The 25,091-nt window shown below is 51.7% G+C and overlaps 4 protein-coding genes across 4 annotated transcripts; 1 reads left to right on the forward strand and 3 right to left on the reverse strand.

Moving 5' to 3' along the window:
• The first annotated feature begins 3,457 nt into the window (after window positions 1-3,457).
• On the forward strand, window positions 3,458-5,163 carry LOC101786983. Its single transcript, XM_012842965.3, is given in 5 exon segments — window positions 3,458-3,914; window positions 3,916-4,147; window positions 4,272-4,382; window positions 4,496-4,579; window positions 4,732-5,163. Coding segments are annotated over 5 exon segments (630 nt in total). The 5' UTR covers window positions 3,458-3,747; the 3' UTR covers window positions 4,768-5,163.
• A 6,083-nt stretch (window positions 5,164-11,246) lies between these two features.
• Window positions 11,247-12,986, reverse strand: LOC101752847 (transcription termination factor MTERF6, chloroplastic/mitochondrial). The gene has a single exon (XM_012849217.2). It carries the CDS (start codon window positions 12,673-12,675, stop codon window positions 11,515-11,517), a length of 1,161 nt encoding a protein of 386 aa, XP_012704671.1. The 5' UTR covers window positions 12,676-12,986; the 3' UTR covers window positions 11,247-11,514.
• Window positions 12,987-13,117: 131 nt separating this feature from the next.
• LOC101753667 (UPF0496 protein 1) lies at window positions 13,118-16,961 on the reverse strand. Its single transcript, XM_004985265.4, has 2 exons — window positions 15,052-16,961; window positions 13,118-13,489 (listed from the first exon to the last, which is right to left on the reverse strand). The coding sequence occupies exon 1, from the start codon at window positions 16,218-16,220 to the stop codon at window positions 15,081-15,083; it is 1,140 nt and encodes a 379-aa protein (XP_004985322.1). The 5' UTR covers window positions 16,221-16,961; the 3' UTR covers window positions 13,118-13,489; window positions 15,052-15,080.
• Window positions 16,962-20,777: 3,816 nt separating this feature from the next.
• Window positions 20,778-25,083, reverse strand: LOC101754476 (protein CLT2, chloroplastic). Its single transcript, XM_004985267.3, has 10 exons — window positions 24,713-25,083; window positions 24,262-24,407; window positions 24,087-24,124; window positions 23,632-23,747; window positions 23,023-23,122; window positions 22,908-22,943; window positions 22,759-22,809; window positions 22,448-22,571; window positions 21,769-21,894; window positions 20,778-21,417 (listed from the first exon to the last, which is right to left on the reverse strand). The coding sequence occupies exons 1-10, from the start codon at window positions 25,081-25,083 to the stop codon at window positions 21,260-21,262; spliced, it is 1,266 nt and encodes a 421-aa protein (XP_004985324.1). The 3' UTR covers window positions 20,778-21,259.
• Between the last annotated feature and the right edge of the window lie 8 nt (window positions 25,084-25,091).

Genomic DNA, 25,091 nt, shown 5'->3' on the forward strand with positions numbered 1-25,091 from the left:
TATCGGAACTCGATGACAGTCATGTGGAACCCACGATATAATACCAACTATCCATGGATCATAAAAGTTTCGAAATTTATCTTTTAAAAAAGTTTCAAAATTTGTAAGGGCTTCCTTCCATGAATCATCTTTGGCTGTGTTATTTCAAAATTTTCCAACTTTTAATGTTTCAAACAGATACGGTACGGTCCCTTGTATATAGCCAGTTGTTTCCCACGGCCAGCTGCTATTATCCTGTACACGCTAGACGCTACACGGCGGCAGGCACAGCATGTGTGGAGATGAAGCTAACCCCTCGCACATGCATGCATATTTCGGTGCTTACATGCATGTAGCCCATTTGCACGCGCGCGCACTCGCGCCACTGTCCGCGCACTGTAGCATACGTACGTAGAGTACGTATCTACGTGCGACGCGTGCATGCAACCAAAAGGTCCATGGGAGTGGAGTGGCCGGAGAGAGCTGTGCCGGTGGCCAGCCACGGCCAGCGAGCCGCTCCCTGTGGGCCGTACGATGTCGCACGTGCAAGTTTAATGCGGCGCGATAAAGCACGTAGCATGGCCGCCCATGGGGTCATGGCTCGAATGGTGTCGCCGCGCGCGCCTTACACGCGCGCATGTGGAGCCATTCAATTACGCCTGCCCGCCGTGTGCATGCAGGCGGCCCGCGGCCGGGCCGTGGCGTCGTCCGGCCGCGCGGCGACGGCTGGGCTCTCTCTCTCTCTCTCTCTCTCTCTCGCGCGCGCGCGCGCTCGAGCTGGCGGCCTAACTGTCCCGTGTCAGGGTGCTCGCTGCAGGCACTGATCGCTCCCTTAACGCCGGAACAGTGTCGGCCGCGTCGACCGGGCCGGTCGATCGGCGCGGTGTCGTCGCCTGTCGCGACGCGCGCGCCGAGCTGGACGGCTGCGCGGCATTCGCTGGAGCCACTGTGCCTGTGTCCCAGATCCCAAACCCCCTGGATCGACGCACTTGAAGTGCGCCGTGTCAATTAAGCTCTGGGAGGGCCGGGGGAGAGATTGTACATGTAGTACGTCAGCCCGATCTAAGGAAAAGCAGGTTACTGTGCAATCTACCTGCAACTGTGCAACATCCCTGCAGATAAATTGCGCTGCGCAGTTGGTAGCCTGTCTTCGATCGTGTCGTTGTCGATCGATGGGGGTGCTTCTGTTGCCATAGTGCCATAGGCAGTGAGAGGTTGAACCAGGCGGGGTGCCGAGAAGCTCTGGGAAGAGGCGATCGAGGAGCCATGGGCCGCCCGACGTGATCTGATCGGGTGGATGCGTTCGCGTTGTACGCCTATTAATTCGCGCACAACTGTTCTGGTCCAGGCGGCTGGCGTACGTCCAGCGGCGGCATCCGGCCGGCCGGGCGGCATCTGCGTGCTAGCTACAGCCATATGACCTGCGTGCATGTGCCGGGTCTTATATGCTGTGGGTGGCCTCCAGCAGTGCACGCATGCAGCGACGTAGTACGTACATGGCAGCGCTCTGTCGTCGCGTACGCGTCCTTGGCCTGCCGCCGCTGCTAGCTTTGATCGGCGCCACTGTTTCCTCTGGAGGATCGCATGCGCGTACGCACGCCCAGCTGTCTCTCCCGTGTCATCGTGCCCGCTACGCGCTGGCTGCCTGGCAGATGGTCTAGAGGTTTTACTCTGCCTCGTGCCCGCATGGCCCGGCGGGTTCAAACGCATTGGATGCAATGCAAAGCGTGCATGCTCCAGTGAGCAAGTACTAATCTGAACAGTTAAATGATCTTACGGTGGGTGCTAAGGGATAGATGATGCTACATAACTACCCTTGTTAACTCCTGAACCAAGGGGTCGCGGATCGAAAATTCGAAATATGTACACATGCACGTCCCACACAACTCCAACCAGGACAAATGCGTACAAGTCAAAATTAAAACCAGCACCACTTGGACTCTTGGAGCCTGTTTGGGGCTGGCGGAGCTGCAGCTAGCTGGATCATGTTAGTTAACTAATCGAATATATCTGCAGATTTTGTATTTCGTTTTCAAATACTTGCCAATGTACTCATGAGGGTCTTCCTGCCAATCTGGACCTGAGCACTTTTCTGCGCATTAAATCTGCCAGTTATGCCTGGGCTAATCCGGTTAGCTATAAAAGAAGCTGTGTCTAAAAAGGACTCGTACTGCTCCGCGCTCAACTCGGATCGGATCATCGAGCGGCCTATGGAAAGCACAATCACTCAATCAGCCTTGGGCGGGCGCAGCGCTTTTGCCGACGCGGAAATTAAAACGCTAACCCTGGGCAGGTCCTAAACGCTGCACCAGGTTGGGCCGCCGGGGAGGGTCCATTCTGTTCCCCCCTGATGGCCTGATGGACTCGCAGCAGGCGCTTTCTTCTTGTCGTATTCCTCCCTCCCCTCTCGCTCATCCATGGAGCTAGAGCAGCTGGCGCTCGTGTTTTTATCGAATCGCGACGTAGCAGTACTACGTTCTCTAGGCTTGCAGCGATTCATAAAAAGTCGTAATGATGCTCACCAACCACAAAGTTTACCCCCGGTCGACGTTGCGATGTCACCTGGAGTTGATACATGTCACCTCACTTCCAGCTCTCAGGGGCGCCATACTGCCATATGATACTATGATACGAGACTCTGAGTCGTCAATAGTTTCATTCTTCAGACAGTCCAACGCTTCCCGTTCTTGAGCTAGCCCGGATACTGCTGTGGGCACGCGTGTGGTGCTAGTGCTACTACACTGCGTCACCAAATCACGATCACACTAACACGCGCCAGCTCACAGCGACCTCCATCCAGCTACAACGCACATCGCCGGACGGCATCGCGTCACGCCACAGCACGGATCCGTCCCGTGCTCGTGCGTGCGCCGGCCAGCAAGAACAAACCGGCCACAAAAACCACCTGACGACCGGTAGGAGATACTACGTCGCACGTACGCCAAAGTACGTGTGGACAGCAACCCCCAAGCTCCCAAAGTACCCAAAACGAAGTCAACCATCGCCGGCGGCCGCCGCGCGCGCGCCGCACGGCTCGCTCAGGTGAAAAAGCCGACACGGGCGCGCGGGCGTTCCTGCCGTGCGGCACGGGCGCGGCGCGCGCGCGCGCGGGTACGCGCGACCATCCCGGCACTGTGGAGCTGGCAGCCACCAGGCCACCAACCAACCTCCCGCGCGTTGCCCCCTGATCGCCCTCCAAAGTCCAAAACCCCCAGGCGCGGCGCGACCCGGCCGAGGCCCATCCCCCCAATCCACCGGCGTGGCGACGGACGCGGTGGCGTACGTACGGCCGGGGCGGAGGGAGTCAGATGAGGACGAGGGCCGGCGTGGCGTGGCGAGGCGCCCCCACCGCGTCACAGTTTGCGTACGCCACGCGACGGGGTCCGTCCCTCTGCCTCGCTGTCCCGCACGTGGTCGCTCCCGTCTCCGCCTCTCCCTCGCCGGTCGCCGCCGACGCCGCGGCCCCACGCCGCGTCTCCCCACCTGTCAGCGACGCCCGGCGGAGGCCCTACCGTCTCCCGCACCCCCCGCTCTCTCCTCTCATCCGCGCCGCTACTTAGCAGTACCAGCGCCGCTAACACAACACGCGCTCGTGTACAGCCGCTACTCTAATCAGTCTACCTGACCACTGCAGCTCAGCTCGCTCGTGAGGGATTCGTTAGCGGTGGACGGGTGGGAGAGTAGAGCCGTAGACAGACAGGGACGCCAGCCAGCCGTGGTGTTGGTGTGTGGCATTGTTTGAGCTGTGCGGGTGAGGGGAGAGGAGGGATGGACGAGGAGCTGGCGATGGCGATGGCGGCGGCGGCGAGCTCCGAGTGCAGCAGCGGCTGCCAGTCTGGCTGGACCACCTACCTCGACGACCACTCCTCCTCCTACTCCTACGGCACCGCGCGGTTCCACGGCAAGGCGGGGCAGCCGTACTACTGCGACTACTCGGGAGGAGGACGACCTGTCCATGATCTCTGACGCCTCCTCCGGCCCGCGCCAGCAGAGCTCCGCCGGCAACGACGTCGAAGGCGGCGGCGGCGCCGCAGCACGCGCCAATGCGGAGAGGAGAGGGAGGCGGGAGGAGGCCGCCGCGGTGGCGAGGCGGCAGAGCAAGAGGGCCGCCGCCGCGTCCCTGCTCGAGGACACGGCCAGCTCGCCGGCCTTCTTCGGCTACTCCAAGGTAACGTGCCGGGCCCATGCGCCGCTGCCGGCCGCACGCACGCACGCACGCACACTTCTTGGCTTTCCTTTACCATGCCATCCATGATTGCTGATGCAAAGTTTGCTGTTTTTTTAATTTGCAGGCGATGGGCTCGGCAGAGGCCAATGGCTATGGCGGCGCCGACGCCCCGATGATAGAGATCGCCAATGCTGCAGACTTCTCCTACGCCTTCTCCACCACGACGGGCTTCAAGGTGCGCCGCTCACGGTCACGGCTCATGACATCAAGCGGTGAATGCCTGACACCGTTCGTTTTCGCCCACGGCGATGACTAATTTGGTTCTGCATTTCCCTCTTCTTCCTGCAGTCTCCCTTAAATGGAACTGCTCTGGGCGGCTACATGCAAATGCAGTACTCCCCGGCTCCTGTCAATCCGATGCCCACGAGACAGGTGAGTGAGCATTCCTCCCAGTCCCAGCATGCTGCTCTGTTTCTTGTTCAGACAAACAGAGTCAAATATAGTACTCGTATCTATCCTCGTTGCACTTTGCATCCCAGTCTTATCTTACCAAAAGAAAAATGGCCGGTGTGACGTTTTTGCAGGTGAGCAGAGGTGCGCCGGAGAAGAAGAGGTGGTGACCGCCGAGTGCTGGTTGATCGAGGAGCTTTCGCCGGTGCCGGCTGGAGTGAAGGAAAGGATGTTCATGGCTTTGCTCCGCCCTGCTGTGTTCCTGGGAGCACGGGGAGATGGGCAGGCAGGCCGGCAGGCTCGAGTGCGTTTGCAAATCTTCTTCAGATCTCCAAGAGATCCTCCCATTCCATCCAGTAATCCCCATCTGTTTTGCCACCTCGCTCTGTGCCCCCTGGTGGTGTGTTTTCACTGTGAACTGTGTGCCCCCCCTGTTCCTCCTCCCACATCTGCAGAGTTTAGTCTCTCCCCCACTTTTTAGCTGTCATTGCAGTGGGAAACAACAACCTGAGGCAAAACAAAACAAAACAAAGCAAGCGCGCCGACGTGAAATCCCTTTTGCACCACCTCGCGGTCATATGCTGCCGCCGCTTTGTCACTGTGTATGAGCATGATCCTCTCCGAGCAGTCAGTCAGAGGTAGGAAGGGAGTATATGTATAACCATCTCTTTCGGGGACGCCAAGGGCTGTGTCCCTGTTGTGTGAACGTTGACGTCAACCGGCGCCCGCGAGCCGCGATCCCCCGCTGATGGAACCGTCCACTGCTCACTTCTAGATATTTGCAACAGAAGATTCAGCGCGCGGCTCGCCACCATGAATGCCGGCCAACCAACCAACGCGAGTGTCATTATCCGCGAAATAATCTTAGGACCAGCCTGGACCTCTAAGCGCCCGCGCCGTGCGTGCTGCCCCGTCCACTAAACAACAAAGCCTTCAGATTTCGTACGTGCCAAAAAAAAATTCTCCCTCTTTTTTTTTCCAGACCGTGTGAGGCTAGAACGGATGGCCGGGCAGTGGCCATGCGTGTCTTTGTCGTGTGTGATACTCCCAAAAGGAAGCGGCACGACTCATCGTATTCAAAACGCCGCGGGGGGAGGGAGCAGGCCCCAGCGTAAGTTGCCAAGTTGGAAGAGGACGATCGAGCGAGCGAGGCTCTCTCTAGTGGCGGTAGCTGAGAGCGAGAGAAGCAGCATTAGCAGAGGGCAGCAAAGCATTGGCGACTTGGCGAGTGGAGGGGATGGGAGCGTATGCGTGTGGCTCCAGGGGCGCGTAATACTGCTCCAGCACAAGATCTCTCTGGCCAATTCTTTAAAGCGGCGGGCGCGGCATGTGCGCGGCGAGTACTTGTGTTCGCGCGGCCGCGGGGGTCCCTTTGGTTTAGTGCACGGTTGCGGTAAGATACAAAGCGGCGACAGGCGCGGGGCAGCGTAACTGCGATCCCTGCCTGCTCCTGCTCCAGGCCTCCAGCGACAGCTGCCAGGAGCTCGAACCGTGCGACGCCCGGCGCCGAGGCCGACCCCGACCCGTCCCGCTGCCTTGCCCTCGGGTGAGCCTCGTCACCGCCGGATGGCTCCCGAACATTTCGTACTAGTTCGCAAAACCAATGTACCCTCACCCAACGACGACGGATATTTTTACAGCGGGACCGATGCGCCCTCGCGGCCATGCGTGCGTATGGTATATTGGCATGAGCCCATGCCACGGTCACGGCGGGCGGGCTTGAGAATCGCAGCGGTTTTTTTGCAGTAAGTGGTAAGCATCTCTCGTTATGCCCGCTACTACAGTTGAGGTTGAGGATTCAGAGACATACTCCTGCTGCTCGCTGCTATACCCGCATCTGGTACCCTGTTTGATGAGGGAATATATTTACAGTTTTGCTATTTATCAGCTTATATATATTTATTTATGTATGGGGGAGGACAGACAATGGTGACATGAAGTGACGCATTGGTTGGTATGGTGGCTCTGGCTGGCGATCCTGTTCCTGTGTTTTCTGTTTCCCTCCTCTTAGGCCATGTTTAGTTTCTCCCAAAATACCAACTTTGTCACTATGCAAAAAGAAGATTCCCCATCACATCAAACTTGCGGTACATGCATGGAGTACTGAATGTAGACGAAATCAAAAACTAATTGCACAGTTTTGTTGTACTTTGCGAGACGAATCTTTTGAGCCTAATTAGTCAATATTTGGACAATAATTCACAAATACAAACGAAATGCTACAGTTGCGCTACAGTAATTTTGGTTGTCTAAAGTTGGGCAACTAAACAAGGCCTACCCTTTTTCCATCTCTCATTCCGGGTTTGCCCAGAAGGACGGTCGGGGTCATGCATGATGCATGCAGATCTTTTTTTTTTAAAAAAAGTATTCAAATGAGGAGGCTACTTGTCTTGGAAGTGTCAGCTGTCAAGGCCTCGACGGCAAGTCGGCAACGGACAACGGAGAGCGCATTGCTGTAGGGGGTGCCCTACTGCCATTCGCGTGAGGTGCTCGCAGGCATGGTCGCTCTCGGAGCCAGGGTGGCCCGAGGCTTAACGAGCCCGGCAAGCACCGGGCGACGACGGGACGCGACGAGATAGCGCGGCAAAAGCGCGGGCGCACGGATCACCGATCACGGTGGCGTCAGGGCGCGCGCCCTGATGTGGCGGTTTCCGCAACGGGGGGTGCCGGCCCCGTGGCGTCAGGAAAGGATGGAAGCGGGATTGTTCGCATCGGCGCGTATCATACCGTGCTCCAGCTAGGCCGCCTGTACTGCCGCTGCCGCTGCCGCTGCCGGCCTCGGCGCGCTGGCGATCGATCGATTGATGATCCCTCGCCGCCGTACCGCGGTCACGCGCCGGGATCTGTGCGCCGTTTGAAGCCCGGCTGGCGATTCCCCATCCTTGCTAGACTGCCACGGTACTCCAAATTCCCATCCGGCTTCCGTGGCTACCGGCTAGGGTTGCATGGCTACCTGCAAGGCTCTATCTACTGGGCTGGGCGCCATGCATGGCGCTAGTACGACGACTCTTGCTGAGCCGCGACTGACGCTGGTCTCAGTGAGACAGTGAAGTGAACTGCTGGCACTGTTGGCGGCTTGGGTAATTTTTGGAGCCGGTAATCGTTGTGGTAATAACAACGAGGCAATGCCAGCCAAACCCAAACGATGACTGGTCAGTGCTGATCTCGGAGTGACCCCTGGGAGGTTGCACGGTAAATAAGGCCGCGCTGGCTGTCAATCGCGGGTGGCGCCGGGGGCATCTAGCCGCGCTGTCCGTGAATCCGAGGACACGCCTATTACTCCGGCTTCATTTACTGCGCCCGCGCTGGCCGTGCCCGCGCTCAAGCGGCAGGAAGGCAGGCAGCGAGGTGCTCACACCACACACACCCTGCGCACAGTGCCCCTAGTGGAGCACAGAGTACTCCGGCAGCTGTACGCCTCCTGCAACGACACTGTATACGCCTGCGACGCGGTGTACTGGTATAGGAGTATTTATACGACCAGCACACACATACTGTTGGGCGTTGAATCGGTCGCCTTGTCGTCGATCTGATCGATACGATACGATGGGGGCGTGCCGGTATTCAAGAGGGATCGTGCCTCGCCATATGCCGCCGCAGCTGTTGGCCTGCTGCCGGTGCCGCCGATCGCAGCAGTGGCATCAGCTTGCGATGAGTGGTGGTGTCTGGCAGCGTATCGTTAATGCATGAATGGAGCCGTGTTGTTTCTGCGTAAAGGCACGCGGTGGCTTTGTACATGTGGCCTCATACATGCACTGACAAAAGTTATTGTGCTCACCGTAACGATGTACTCGCTCCGGGATGTAAGGTTTATCTGAGCTAGTGCTTCGTTTTTACAGTCCAATCCATTGCAGCTGAAAAATGATGTCGTTCAGAAATCTAAAAAAAAAAGAAGTGAAAGAGAAGAACAGCACAGTGCGGCAAGAAGCCAAGAACTGAACAGATGAAGCTCCCAAGGATGGATCACGACATCCCATGTACAGTGAGGTAAGATTCCCGCCAATGCCTCCGATTTAATTACGATGCGTTGCCACATCCGCGGCTGTCCCCCTTGGATCCATCCTGGTGTAATAATAGGCTTGCATTCATAGCAAGGCCAGGCACTAAAATATGACAGGCAAAGTCAATCCTTGTCCCCTAGAAGCGGAAAACCAGCACGGCCGCTACGCAGATACGGACAGTCAGGCTCGGATCAGCTGCAGGTGCATCTGGTTTTCTTTTGGGGCTCTGTTCTAATCCTGCTGATTCTGTCACTGCATGACGCTTGACGCAAAGCTAATCCAGTATCGGGCTTGCAGTTGCAGAATCTATCTCCAAATATTCCAGTGTCGTCGAGTGAGACCCAAGATAGAAGTCTGAAAACTCACCCCCACCGTAGGAGTTGGTCTGATTTTCCTTCATGATCAATCCTCCTCCTCCCGACCAGCTCCATCGCAAAGCATTTCGACGCAGGTTTGTGAAGTGTTCCGGGGACAATACAGTTCCCATCCTGCCATCCGGCACTATCGTTTCTGATGCGTCAATTCCCCGGGCCTATCCGAACCGCGGACAGAATCATCTCACGCGCACTCAAACGAGCACGCACACATGTGTGTGTTGTATGGAGATGAGCACAGGGCATGGGGAAGGAGCTGCCTAACTGCCTCGCCGCTGCAGCCGGCCAGGGCCAGCCCATCATGCCGAGTGGCAGCGACTTTATGCCCATCATGGCCGGGATTGGGGACGGAATCAAAACCTCTCTGCTCGCGATCCCGTTATCCGATTCTGATGCCCGCATGTGCGTCCATCACGGAAGAGAGCCTTTCTGTGTTCAGAGACTATAGCGGCACAGTGCACGCAGTGCTCCCCGGCGACGCCAGAAAAGGTCGACTGGATGGATTGATGGATTGCGATCGGCCGCCCAGGCGGTTGGCCTAGCAATCCAAATGATGCTTCTCTGTACACGGCTGGATAGGATGGTGATTCACTGGGTTCAGGCCTTTGTGTGTTTGCCACTGTGTGGTGGTGGTGCTCTTTTGCATCAAAAGGACCTCGTCGTCGACTCGTCGTTCCTGTGGTGGGGCGGGTTCCCGTTTCTGAAACGTTGGTAGGTTCGTGGAATGTGCACCGGGTTTCTTGATCGATCTGACAGTGGCGCTGCTGGCGGGTCTCGTTGGAGTTGATCAGCTGATGGCGCCTTGATGGTCTGATGATGACTTTGCGGCGCTTGGAGAGCGGAGTAGTCGGATGGAGTTCCTGTTCTGACCAGTGACCACCATCGCTCAAGCCTTCCACTGATGGAAGGAGATGACAGCATGCCGTGACAGCGTTGCCTGGCTCGCTCGTCAACGTTGCTGATACAACGGGTGGCAGGCAGAGCTGTTGGGTCTCCAGTCCCCGTGCTCAGGATACTGTGACAGCATAAAGGTTCGTGGATTTGTTGATCCAGCGACAGTGCTGGGTTGTGCTTCGATTGCACGTCGTGCTCCCTCTCGTCGCAGCAGGGAGCACAGTGCTAAACTAGGATATCCAACGGCGAAACGTTGACCTCAGTTTCTCCCATCCCTCGGTTCGCAGAGCAAACAAAAACTGGGACGCGGACGCGTCGGCCGGACGGGCGCGAACCGCGCGCGTGCCCATATCGGCGGGCACGTGCGCGCCACCATCGCGGATTCCTGGTTCCTGTAGGGGTGTGCCAGCATCCACATGCGGGGGACGCGGGCGCGCGCACGGAACCGTGGCATGTGTGCACGGGGCGTCGCGGGGCCCTACGCCGCTGTTCCGCATCGAAGGCCGCGGGCAGGCCCGGCAAATGCGCGGCGGCGGCCACGGCGCTGAGGGGAGAGGGGATGGATGGGGAGGGCGTACGGGACGGCGGGAGGGGCGCGTCGCCGAGCCCTAGGAGTCAATCGGCAAAACAAAAGACCCGGGCGTGAGTTGGCACCTGACAAGCCACATGGGGTTCGAGCATACCGAGCCGCGCCACGTTGCTAGTGTTCGAGCTCGAGGTCAGCAGCGTAGCAGGCTAGGGCGCTGGTGCGCGTAGCAGCAGCAGGCTGGCTCGCTTGACGCAAGAAAAACAAATAAAGCCATGTACCAATTCAAAGCGATCTAGCCCAAGAACAAAATCGGGCCGGGCTGATTGATGCCCCAACGCAGCATAGCCAGCCCGTCACACACAAGCTAGCGCATCGCGGAGCCGGCCGGTCAACACGCGACTACCGGGCCAACTGTGGCGAGTGCGACTACCGGGCTAACTTCCCCTACCATATTTTCTTTTCTGATATTGTTCATAAGCAAATTCATCAGCTTTTTGTCCACTACGGTCATCTATCCAGCTTACAAACTTGGCCGGTGGCATTGTGATTCGCAATGGCAACAGCGTCATTCTAGAATGGCATTTTCATACACAACATCACTTATATAAAGACAAGCTTTACAAATCTGACAGCAGCTTTTGTAAACAGAGCTACAAGCTTTCACTTTTAAATGCTCAACAGTTCTGTATGGAAAAACTCAGTAGATGCACACTCAAATATCCTGACGACCAACAAAATCAGAATGTTCTCAACTTTTAGTAAACCAACAAATTTATCGATTGGAAAGGAGCATAGAGTTTTCAGGTAGGTAGTAAAAAGTAAAGAAGCACTAAGGCAATTCCAGAGAGAAATATCAAAATCTATGGAAGAACTAGATTAAAAAGCATAAGCAATTGAATGAATCACTTCAACATTCCAGATTCAGTTACTTTGACATCATGACAAGGTCTATATTTCTAGATTTGTTAGGACAGAGGTTACCAAATGGGAAGTGCTTAGAAGAGGGAAATGGGTAACATCAGCACATGGCACTTTGGAAAGTCACAGAATGCTTTGATGCCAATGTCATTGCAAACATGCAGCGTACGCATAATGCTTCACTGGAACTGAAACACCCCGCTACCTGAAACCTTCGAATTTGATCTTACCCTCATATGCCTTAACAACATCTGGCACATCATGAGCATACCTCATCACATACTTGTCAGAGAAGTTCTTGGCACTACCGAGCAATGCTGTAGGTAACTTGATGTTTGGCTCAATCTTCCCCTCCCTCATCAACACACTCAGCACAGCACACCTTGGTATGATGCACTTCTCCAGGCTATACCCCATAAGCACAGGATGCCGCATTACATCGCTTACTTCAAGCTTAAGCTCGTCCAGGTAGAACTGCAGCTTCTTCGTTATGATCTCATCGGAGAAGAGGGTTATCGTGGGCTGCTTCTTGAACGCCTTGAGCAGCTCTCCCTCGGACACTCCGAAGCTCTGGTACAGGGCCACCTTTCGTAGCCATGTCTCTCTACTGAGGCAGCAGAGAGCGCGGAAGGCGTAGAGGAAGCCCCGGTCTGTTACACCCAGGTCGAGCAACTTGAGGTACTCGAAGATCTGGGTGATGCGGTCGGGCGAAAGCATGAGCACGCCCATCTCGATGGTGATGAGCTTCGAGATGAACTCGTCGGGGAGTCCAAGACGGCGCAGGGCGGCCACGGCGGGGCGCATGTTCTTCTCCAGGTCAGCGAGGAGGCCGCGTGGGGTGCGGGAGATCGCGTCACAGACATCGGCGTCGGTGCCGAGGACGCCGCGGAGGAACTGGACGCAGGGGACAAGGTGGTTGTCGAGGCTGCGCATGAAAAGGATCGGCGCGGTGGAGAGCCTCCGCGGCCTGACGCCGAGGGAGGCGAAGAGGTCGAGCTTGGGGCGGAGGATCCGGTCGGGGTCGAGGGTGAAAACCGCCGAGGCCCGGCGGACTATCTCGGTGATGTCCGCGTCGGTGAAGCCGTAGCTGCGGAATAGCGCGCGGACGGCGTCGGCCCTGTCGGCGGAGCGGATGCTGTGCTTGCGGGCGGCCGTGGAGGCGGGGGAGAGCCCGCAGGAGGTCAGGTTGGAGACGGTGGCGGGGCAGGGCTCGGGTAGCGGGGCGCCCGCGAGGGCAGCCGACGAGTAGCCGTGGGAGAGGAGGGCGTCGATGGGGTAGGGCCGCCGGCTGGGGTCTGCGCCGGCAGCGGAGGGGATTTGGCGGAAGCGGAAGAGGCGCCTCCGGCAGATGGAGGCGAACATGTTGGGTGCGGCTCGCCGGGCCGGACTCGACTGGGTGAGGTGGGAATTTTCGGACGGGACGACGACTCGATTCCGACCGCTTCTACTAGTGGGATCCCCGTGGGCCGTGACCGGGGCGATACACCCGCGTGGGCCCTAGGCTGGCCCACTTCAATCTTCGTATACCTCGACAAATTCCGTGGGCCTTTGCAGGAGCGATTACTGCAAATCCATTCACTAATCTAATTCACTAATCTAAGTTCCGTTTCTCAAAAAAAAAACCTAATCTAAGTTCCAAACACACCGAGGACATGTAACAGATGCAGCATGAACAATCTTCGATTACGGCAAGAGATTACCAGCCACAGTACACCGGAAGTGCGCCAGGCCGCCAGCTGAAGCCTGATGCGAAGGAAACCAATAAACCATCACTAGCACAGTACAGCTTAGCTCTTTCTTCACAAACGGTGCACAAGTACCTCTTTGGCTTCAACTGAATGTCAGAGGTGAAAGAAACAGGCAGCACTCCCAGTGCCAAATACACTCAGCATTTCTCATGGCGATTATTAGGAGAGATATATAGGGATACGAGTATACTACCCAGAGAACAGTATAGTGATGTCCTAAAAATAAGGTATAAGGAGGGGAAAAGAATCATGCCGGTGTTCTTAACCATAAATATCAGACAATTGGATAAGGAACATATAAGTTAGTTATGCGGATTCTTCTTCACACAAGTCCACGAGCATTATTTGTTGCTTTAGGACAATCATTACTTTGTTTGCTTCTTCGTCTAAGCCACAGACCCTTTCATGCACATCACTGTCACCAATCCCTGCAAAATCATGGGAAACATGATGAGTTCATGGATTTTCCTCACTGATCAATAATTTCACAGGAAAATGTACATGGTATAATGAAGAACAGATCAAACATATCTTGCAGTAACTTTGTATGATGCAATTTTCAAGGCATTTCAAACTAAACTTAGCACTTCAGAACTCTGATCCACGTATGAATTGTAAGATCAAATGAACAACCAATTCCATGCAGTCTTACGAGGAGGTAAACGATCATACAAGGTGAGCTCATTGCGTCATCAAAGAACAAAAAAAATGTTGCTATTCTGACCATAACTATCAGTAGTTTACTGTATAACATGGTTGGAAATTTCTGAAAGAACTGTAGAACAGTTTTTCAGGGCCATGATTACCACAATTGCCACGTTGCTGAAAATGGGGGCTATCTTATCAAATGAATTGCATAGATTATGAAATAATTGCTAGTCATTCAATTATACAAGACATCATGGAGCAAGTGCAGATATTCAGAATGTAGGAAAAAGTGCAGATACTTCTAGTGCTATGAAATGGAATCGCCGGGAACAATAACGTGCTCTATAGAAACAAGTACAATAGGTTAAAAGCAAGAAAATAAAAATGTACGTGATTGAAAATAATGTGTGCAGAGTTAGCAAGAAGTGCACACAGGCTAGCATGAATGCTGTAATTGATTATGCAGGGTTGTCTCAAGATTTCTAGTTTCTCTCTCCCCTGGCTCGATCTAGTTCTGTAACTGAAAGACATCACTCTGTATTTCTGTTGTTTCTATAATGGAAAAAGGGATGATACTAACTTCCAAAAATAGAAAAGAAAAGAAAAGGATGTCCTAACTGGGCATTGAGTTAACTAAAAGTTACATAAACCTCACAGAATATAAAATGCTTTTTGTTAGCAGATAACTTTTTTGAAAATAAATTCCTAACAGTTTGCTACATTTTAGGATCACAGCATTTTTACCAATCATTTTGATTAAAGAAAGACAGGGGGGCCACTACTGAGATGTTCTCTTAGACCACAGAACTTCTGAATTTAAAATTTCCCTTCACTTAGAAGCATAGATGACTTGAGGAAAGAACAGAGACTACAACAACTACACGTCTGGAACACGGCAACAACCACGAGCCTAGATAACGACCTTTCTCTATTTTTCTTTGTCAAGAGACTTGAGAAATCTGGACTTATTGGTACTTCAAGAAAAGTGGAAGTTAAGTTCAATAGCATGACTGTTAAGTGCTAACTTATATGACCTCTTCGCTCTTCGGATCATGATCATGACTCATATTGCGTCTAATACTAGCAATACAAAGAGTAGAGTTTTAAAATATATTTACTTATAGCTAGGATGGAATAATTGATCAAACAAAACATGTGCTGAACTTGTAGTAACGTCAACACTAATCTTACACAGCACTGCGGGGGGAAAGCAAAGATAACATGAATCAAATGATGATTAAATAATTTGATTCATCTACATATTTCTACAAGGTGTATCTCTTATGTACATTCCACCACAACATTATCCATAGTACATGACTATATCTTAAGACATTCATACCTTACATTCCTCCTCTTTTTTTTTTCTTTTCAGTTTGGATTCCGGATGATCCTTTGCAGCACGACGGTCCTAGCCCGTCGGATATCCCGGCTACACCGGTCTGCCTGCTCCCCAAGATCCTCAACACTCTTCATGAAATTTTCCAGCTTCTTCTTGATCTCCTCCACCCCAAATTTCACCGCCTCCTCATCCCGCTCTGCAAACTCTACACAGTCGATCATTGAGCTGATCTCCACCTCCACCCGGTTGATGAGAACTCTGATACTGTCCAAATCCTTGATGGCAATGAACGTGCCGACCTGCATTGCGCTAACCACCTCCTTCTGTCCTCGGAGCGCGTCCTGATACCCTTTCAGCAATGAATCGATCCACTTCCCCATAGACCCCAGGGGAACTGCAGCGGCCGCGGCCAACGCGGCAGCGACAGGCGGGGCAGCGATGGCCGCGGCAACCACCGAGCAGATGAGGACGGCCGCGAACGTGGTCGCGAAGATGATGCTTGACACCCGGCGCCACGCCTTGATGGTCTTGATCTTCTTGTCGAGCCGGTGCTTGCGCTGCTGCAGCTTCTCCAGCATGGTCAGCTGCTGCCGGTACACGGCCTGGAAGGCGGCGAAGAACTCCTCCGTGAAGGGGTCGCCGGCTGCCTTGAACTGGCGCAGCTCGTGCAGCGTGCGCGCGTACCGGGCGGAGGGGGCGGCGGCGGCGGCGTCCTCCTCGTCGTCGAATCGCTGGAGCGCGACGTGGAGGAGGAGCTGTGAGTCGCGGGCGCGCTTGAGGCACTTGTCGAGCGCGGTGCAGAAGTCGAGGGTGTGGAGGCTGCTCTCGAAGTAGTCCTCGACGAGGTCGAACAGCTCGGGGCTCTTCCAGATGTCCTTCTTGCAGTCGAGGATGACGCGCACCACCTCCTGGTTCATGTCGAGGAGACAGCCGGTGACCTCGCGGAGGGAGTCCAGCGACAGCGAACGCACCTCGACGCCCACCGCCAGCGTCGAGATGGCGCGGCTCGTGCGCCGCTGCAGCGTCGTGTCGAACGTGCGCAGCTCCGGGTCCGACTGGCACGCCGCCTCGTACGAGCTCAGCTCCTCCGCCGGCGCCGCCTCAGGCGGCAGCGCCGGCTCCGACGTCTCCGGACGCCTGCTGCTGCCGCTGCTGTGGCCGTTCCCCATTGCCGGAAGCAGAGACGCTAGGTGACACACTCAAATCAGAAACCCCCAAAAAGGGAAAAAAAAACTCCCCTTGGACGAATGGAATCTAGGACCAAATAATCAAGAAACGTTTCAGGAACTAAAATGGATCAAACCAGCGAGCATTGGCAGAACCCAAGGATTCTGGCAACCTAAGGGGTTCCCAAGAACCAAACCAATAGAGAAATTCCGAGAGCTCGGGAAAAATCAAGAACTGGATTTGGCGGAAGGGGCGGAAAGCGGCGGGCTTTATCTCAGGGATCGAAGGCGCGTTGCGTCAGACCGAGCGCGAGGTTTCGGGGAAGCAAGAGGAATGAATGCTGGGGCCGGGGAAGAGGGGGGATGGATTTGCGGTGGGTTTTGTGGAGCTCTGCGGGGGTGCGGTGCCGGCGCGGCGGATGCCGTCAGGCGAGGAGGAGGAGGAGGAGGTAGTGGAGGGGTGATGTGGGGATGGCTTGTACGCATGACGAAGGGGATGGCGCGGGGTTGGCAATGGCCATCGCCGGAAGCAACCCGATGCTTGTCACTCCATCCCCCGGGCGCGCGCGCGTGTGGATGTGGTGTGCACTGCTGCGATGTGTGTAGCAGCAACTCAGCAATTGCGCGTGCTCCCGCTGCCTGCCTCTTTCCGTTTCTCTCTCCTCAAGGAGGACGGAGGCGGCTCAGCTGCTGCTTGGTGAGCTTGCTGCCTGGTGGAAGCAAGCAAGCGAGGAGAGAGAGAGAGAGAGAGAAAGAGAGCGTGCGCGTGTTTGTTTGGCATGGTGCTTTGTCGGGCTCACAGCAAAAAGCGTAAAAGGCAAAATGCTAATCGGTGCATAGAAAAGAATTTGGCGATTTGCAATCCAGATTCAGTTGCAAGATCTAGTGCGTTTCCGGTGAGCTTCTGATCAGATTTCGTAGCGTTAGCCGACATGTTGGGCCTCCATTTTCCTGCTGAAATCCCTGAAAGTTTCCGAGCTGAAACTGATGAGTGGAGTGTCTGAATTCTTCCAGCTAGATACTACCCAGTCAGTTTAAGCTCATCTCTTCCCACTAATTAGCCACATTATGCACGCATATGGCTAATCACAAAACGTGTGAGGTGAGACTAGGAGTAAGAGTAACTTACACTAATCCAACTCATACATACGTAATGTATATATCCACAATTCCACATTTGGACCGTTTGAATAAATGCATCTATACAGAATCCCAGACTTAATGCATGCCATCAGCCCAAGTGTGGCCGTTATTTGTTTCCTTTGTGTGATAGCCAAGTCGCAAAAGCTTTCTATCCATTTCCCTTGTGTGAAGCTTAGCTTTGGATGCAGCAGCATCATGGCAAGGGTAAGACGCACCAGTCTCTCCATGGCCATTATGAAGTTTGGAGATGTGATTAGGAAGAAAGAGCGCGTAATGTTTCTAGAGGGAAATGGCAACGGGGTTAAGCACCGCAAGACCCGGTTTGACAAGTGTGAACGGCTGAAAAGCGGACGCGCAGCAGAAAAAACCAGAGAAAGAAAGCCGGCCGGAGCGAATGGGCGCGACCACGTGGTCTCCCAGGAATCTTCGGAGAAGGACGGTGCGTGGACATGCGGGCCCGCGTTTGGCCCGGCCACATGATCGCTGACCGGTTCTATGCCTGGTCAGCACAGTACAGCGCCGTCTTACTGTACTCCCATACACCCTTGTTTTACTGATTTAGAAACTTTTGAAACCACATGCACAGTACAGTTTCTAGATCAAAATAAAATTCTTCGAGCACTCGCACTAATTAGTCCATGATTTGACAATGTGGTGCTACAGTAACCATTCGCTAATGATGGATTAATTAGACTTAATAGATTCGTCTCGCGATTTAGCCTAGGGGTTGTGCAATTAATTTTGTAATTAGACTATATTTAATACTCCTAATTAGTGTCCAAACATCCGATGTGACAAGTGCTAAAATTTAGCACATGCTATCTAAACACCCCCTAAAGCGACATTGATACATTTTGAATCGACGTTGTTGGACACACAAAAACTTACAGCATCTGCAAAAAAAGTTGCGGCTTTTACCGATTTGGTAGCAATGCGGGGTCAAAAATCAACTGCCAGAAGATTGAACCCAGCATGGAAGAGTGCAGCAAAAGGCTGACTCCACCGTACGTGTTCATCCACAAGATCAAGTTCTCGATCATTTCTCACGGGGTCATGACACCCCGAGAGTTGAGTTTTCACAGAGCAAAAATGGTACCGGTTGAGATTGAGCTACCGAGCTGGATTTGAGCCTAGCCCACCTCGGATACACGTAACATGCACGTCCACGGTGACTCATGCGTTCACGAGATGCGCGTGGCACGGAGGCCACGGCGTCCCAGATATACACAGCTAGCCGTAGTCTTCCAGCTAGTAGGAGCATTCGTCAGTACCGGATAACTTTTCATCCGGTACTAACGCGCGGAATTAATATTGGGTAAAAAATTTCAATCATCGGAGGTATTTTAGTATCGGACAATAACACAAGTACCATGTAAAGTACCATTTAGTACCGGTCAATAACACCAACCGATACTAAAGGCTTTTTCACGGGTTACTTCAAAAGTAAAGCATATCTAACTCAATGACATGTACTGTGTAGGTGAGATAGTAAAGAAGGTTTGTGCGAGACTTGAGGTCGTGGATTCGAATCCTACGGACCGCGCACGCGCATATTATACATGATATTCGCGTGATTTGTGACTTAACAAGCGATACCGGGTGGTCAAGCGCCCGATATTAGAGGGGGTACTAAAGGTTGATTCTTCGGTAGGGGCTACTACCACGTCCACACTACGTACATAGTTTAGTCGGACCAAGATTCACCAGACGATGACCATGGAGATCAGATATGGACACTTTTTTGAGCAAAGAAACAGATATGGACTCGAGCTCAGCTCGCTTTGCGTGTTGACCTGCTGACGGCACAGCCCAGCAACCAGCCGCGACGACGACGACGACATGACACGGTCTCACATCTATCGATCGATCGATCGTGTCGTGCCCACGTTGAGAAATCAATGCAGCCACGGCCGGTGATCCGCGGCCAGCTCGCCGATGCGACACGTGTGGAGTGGCGGCACATGGTAGCCGCCCTGCAGCTGAGGAGAGGGTTGAGAGCTTCGGGTGTGCCCGATTGGGCGGACATGCTCGCTTAACGGGTTCTCCTTGCTTGCCTTGCTACACCATTGCCCACGGCCACGGGTGGTCGATCTATCATCCAGAGACCAGGTTACTTGGCTTGCATTGCATCGCCAAACATTTACAATTTTTTCTTCTTCCTCCAGCTGAGAGAGGATCTCGAGTGCGTGATTTCCGACGCAATTATGCATGCCTGTTGACGCATGACGTTTCGACCCAGGACGTGCCTCCATGCCTACAGCCTACAATCTTGTGCGCTGGATGCCAGGCTCTGCACCAATCCTGACCCGTAGATTGCTGGTTTCCACAGGATTTTCGGCTAGTTTGTCACGAGCGAAAGCGAGCCGTTTCGTGTGTGCACAAGGTCATGGCTTGTCAGGCCCGTGTTTGTGCATGACGCATGCGCGGCCGAGAAAGAAGGACGGGGGGCCGGCTCTTGGGTGGACGCTGACTGGTGAGGCAGGCCCGAGAGCGAGTCTAGTTGCGTTCAGATAGTGACTCTTGAGTTGTGTAGTCAGCTTGCCGTTCGCTAGCAAGTTACAGTACCATGACCGAAAATCCACATCGAAATGATTTCGCATCGATGGAGAAAGCATCGGACCAAACCACGGCCTGACCATGACCCGGCAAACCTATTTCTTCGCAACACGATACGGGATCGAACGAACAAGGATCCAGGACAAAAGGCCTTACCCAACAACCCATACAGCTCCAAACAATTTCCCCCGTGCCGAAACTGTCACCATTGAACACAAAAACCGCCACGGATCGGCAAAACATTTTCGGCGACATTCGAACGGTTAGGCTATCCAATTCGTACACAGGTTTCTTGCTGGAACACTCAGCCGGGGCCAAATTTTCTGAAGAGAAAACCCAAAACCCATATGCGTGCTACTGCCGAAATGGTGTGCAGCTACTGTTACTTTCGATGTATCTGCCACGCATATCTCTCTTCTGCGAGCGTCATCGCCCGATGAAAATCCCTGAGATGTCGATGCGGATGCGCCCGCATACGTATGACACGGATGTCACTTGGACTTGGGTACCGAGCCAAGCAACGAACTCCGTCCTGTCCACATTCTCTGTTACTTGTCGGTACTAGGAGCTTTGTCCGACAAGTTTCTGTTCTCTGGTCATGATGCCAGAAAATCCAAGCCTGCAAGGCAGAACTTACCTGTACCGGGATTGCTGACGGCTCGCAGGAATCGTTCTGCAGTTTAATCCGTTTGGCAGTAGCCGTGAGGGTAGAAACAATCCCCCGTGTCGAAATATGGTTTGCTGAAATCGGAGTGTCATGCTTATCATCATGGTATGCAGATATCTACTAAATAAACAGGTCACGATGTTATGCCTATCATCAGGCTAAGCAATAAGCAATTAGTTAGCAGCACATAGACAGATATTAAGAGAAGTTCACGTTGATATAAACGAAAAGGGAGCCACAGGTGACAGGCATGAGAGTGAGACAAAGGAAAGCATGACATCCTTGTATTAACCCCCAAAAAATGGTGAGAAAGAACTATACAACCAAGGAACTTGTGAAGCCTTAACTCTCTTGAAAGTATTCCCTCCGTTCCAAATTATAGGTCGTTTTAGCTTTTCTAGGTTCATAGATATCATTATGCATCTAGACATAAACTACATCTAAGTGCATAACAAAAATTATGAACCTAGAAAAGCTAAAATGACCTACAATTTGTAACGGAGGGAGTAGTTGATACTTACGTTTGCCCAATAAGAACTGATAGCAGAAGTTTGAATACTTTTAGTCAGGTGTGTCTCAAATGTCTGTAGCAGAAGTTCCGCATCAAATTGTGCCGTATGAAGGAGCGCCAATAGATATAGCTTCCCGTCATCCTCATACACAATACCAGTTTAGATTAATCTTTCTTCACTTGATCAGCTGATTTTTGAGGAAGATTGTATAGAAGCAGCCCGAGCACTAAGGTCGCAGCCCCAATTACAAAAGGAGTGCTCAAATTTGTTCCTTCAGGTAGAAATGGCAGAGGCAGTGACAGGACATAGATGGTAAGAGGTACTGCAGGGAAGTATAACGTTAGAAAAGATATACAACAGACATAGGGAAGTATAACGATTAGAAAAGATATACAGCAGAGCTAACGGAAGAAACGTGCGGCAAATACTTCTGATTAAAGGCCCTGTTTCCTCGAACTTTTAGTCATGAATCACATGAAGGCAATCTAGAGTAAGAGAGTATGCCACCTGCTTATAGGAATATGTTCTAGCACAACTTCAAATGACTGCAAGGCACCTCAGTTTTTAATATTTTAGAAACTTAAAAGATCGATATACCCTTTTTTGATTGCCTTGCACTAGTACTTTGGTTCAACATTAAAATACGAAGAGGGAGAACAGACTGTTGCATAACCTGCTAAAGTTGATGTTAGTGAAGCGACCACCGCAGTAGACATCTTCACCAGATTAAGAGCAGAAATGTTGAAGGCCATGTTCAGAGTTATGTAGAGCAGTGGTAGCAAAGGAGCCCCATGGCACTCTGAAAATAAAACCATTAGCAAATGATCTGACATCATAGATTATAGATAACCAGTGGTCAAGAGTCAAGGCTAAGGGCCTCAAGTGTTGAGTTTAAAATTGCAGTGTTGTAGATATATTTCTGTTCAATGAATAATTGAATGATTACACTGAACAGATGAAAAACAATAAAATGGATAATATTCACTCCTCGAAGACTCCAGAAAAGTTTTGTTTCCTCTGTTGTGGACAACTTCTTTGGCAAGAAGTTCCACCGCAGGCACAAGGGTCCAGCTCTTCCAGGAGATACTAGTTAGTTATTTTAGATTCAGATTAGTGATAGAGTAGCAATTAGTTGGGATTTGTCAGGCCAGCTCATTATATAAGAGTCCTGGCGCATTAGATGGTAATCAAGCAGAAAGATAAGCCTAAAGCTCAGAGCCTGCTATAGTGTTCATCAGCCAATAATATAGCCACATCATCCTCCAATCAATCATATATTTGAAGTTACAAAATATGAGATAATGTTCCACTTATTTACCATCTGAAGGTACTACTATAAGAAACGTACTCACCCTTCAGATTCCCTCCGATATTCAGAAAGCATGCAGCACCACGGTTTAAGTACGCAGGGAGTTCAGCAAAAGGTATCCCTTTCAAGTTAGAGAGAAATGGAAGGAGTAGGAAAATGAAAAGAGCCTGTATGATTCAAGATAGCAGTTTTTCAATGAACAAAAGGAACAAAAATCTATGATTCATAAGCAAACCACCACAATTTTCTAACGCATCATAGAGTATCAAAGACGATCTTAAAACTTAGTACCATTCCTGTTTTAATTATTGAAAAATAACCGACAGTTTACAAAAACAGAACTCCATCCTTTACCTGAAAACCTGAACCAAAAGAGTTGACTACAAATATATCAGGCCGCTTTCCCTATGTAAATGTCAAAATAAAAGAAAAGAGTAATCATGATTTCAGTATCAGAAAATGAATTACATAAATAAACAAACTGTTAATGGAATTATACAAACCTCAAGGCGTTTCGCTCCATCAATGAAAACAAACTCCTGCAGTAGTGCAAAAAAGAAATATAAAGCTGAATAACCTGGAAATTCTACCACAACACTACTGACGAGGAAACTCAACCTTGATAATGGAAGCAGCAGCTTGAAATGCAGCTGAAACCATCATTACTGCTGGCCAGAAAAAATTGAGTTCAGATAGAAATGGACCACCATTGGCTCTACTGCATTCATACAGAAAAAAAAATGACAAAGAGACACACAAAAGCTAATCAAGTCATGAGCATAATACCACTAAAAAAGTCATAGCATACAACTGATCCACCATAAACAGTTCTCAGTTTGTATTTTTCCAAGCTCTTGTTTAGCTTTTATATTATATCTTGTGGGAGTATCAGGCTTGTTCTCAGTAACATGCAACTGAAAACTTGGAATACACAAGCAATCTGTTAAATGTCTATGTACTGGTCAATATTTATGCCACTAACTTTTATGAAACAAAGTGTCATTGTTAGCGCAAACTGAAATAGCACATGCAAATTCTCTTATTGCCTGCACATCCTACGACAAAACCAATGCGCTTTGATAATAGCCAGTATGATCTTTACAAAAGCAAGCTCAACAAACAAGCATGGTGTTGAATAAGACAGCATGTAACTATTATTTTGTGCCCAAAATGGTAGTGCAACAGAAGAGTAAGCAAAAGTAGAAGGCTAACTATTCCAATACACACCTAGCCACTGCTGAAATTACTCCAGCTGTGACAAGCAAGCAGCCAAGAATTTGATTTGCTCTATATTTCCTTCCCAAGATGAGGACAGATAAGATAAGCTGCCAAACCAGAAAAGACTGCAAAAAGATGACAGCATGTGTTAAAGAACTCACAGGAAGATAAAATGAAAAGTAGTCATGAAGAAGGTGGATATACTTGATATGATCGCTTAAAAGTAATATACACGTGAGTATGTGGAAATGAAGCCACCATTGTGACTACAACAGTTATAGAAGTGTTGATCTAGCACTTATAATGAACACAACAATCTAAAGAGAAATGCTAAGAAAAAACAGCATACATGTGACCAGCATTTTACAGGGTTATATATAAACAATGCATTCGTACATCCCACCGTCAGGGCTTTATGTACGAAGTAATCAGAAGTGACCCAGTGGTGCATTTAGACATTTTACCTGCGACAATACTGGAATAGATGGCCCAGGCAACATAGCTGCAAGGACAAACAAACATCAGTACAATTCCATTTAGTTATGGTCTGAAGAAACCATAACTTTGAACTACTGAAACTGCTAAATGCACAGACTTGGAACAATGACTTGTAACAGTAAAGTAGACATCATCAATTACCAGCAGCAGCCATGCCGGAAGCAGCACCTAGCGCTTCTAGTAAGCCAATTAGCATGAACTGTGCCTTTGGAAGTGCTAACATTTCTCTAGTAACAATACCAGCACGAAATCTTATGAAGAGAATAGAGAAATACACTAGGACATACCTGCAAAGAACAAGTGAGTAGTTCATTGCTCTTAGAAATTGTGCGAAGGAAACATTGAGGCGTATAAAGAACACATGTATTCTACCAATACTAAATTCAATCGAAGCATTGCACATCGTAAGTCCTAGGAAAATTAATTTCGTCAAGCCAAAACCCAAAAGTCCAAAACCACCATCAATGTACGTCTACATTTGATCAGCCCAGAAAACCACAAGTGCACAACTGGTGCAATCCATACTCCGTAGCACAAATTATGTACGATTCCGCGGCAATCAGTGAGAGGTTATTGAAAATATCTCAATTACCCAAATGTAGCGAATTGGGCGAGGAAGAAGGGGTAATTCTTCATTGGCACGAGCGCCAGCTTGTAGAGCACCCGGTTCATCACCGCGAGTACCACCGTGGCCGCCGCTGCCGCCGCGATCCCCGTACCACCAGCGCCGTCATCACCGTCTCCGGGGACCGCAGAAACCCTAACCGTCGCAGCCGCCCGCGCTCTATTCGAGCCCAGTATCCCCCCATCGCCACGGGCCGCGGCGAGCCCCAGGTGGCGCGGAGGCGGGAGCGCTAGGGCGGCATGGATTGGCGTCGGGCACCGCCGTGGCGCTCCGTTGCGGAGGAGGCGCGGCGGCGAGGAGGGGAGGGAAGGCGGCGAGAGGAGGTGCGCGGTGGGCATGGCGCAAT

The sequence above is a fragment of the Setaria italica genome, chromosome IX (assembly GCF_000263155.2).
Source record: "Setaria italica strain Yugu1 chromosome IX, Setaria_italica_v2.0, whole genome shotgun sequence".
Classification (NCBI taxonomy): Eukaryota; Viridiplantae; Streptophyta; class Magnoliopsida; order Poales; family Poaceae; genus Setaria; species Setaria italica.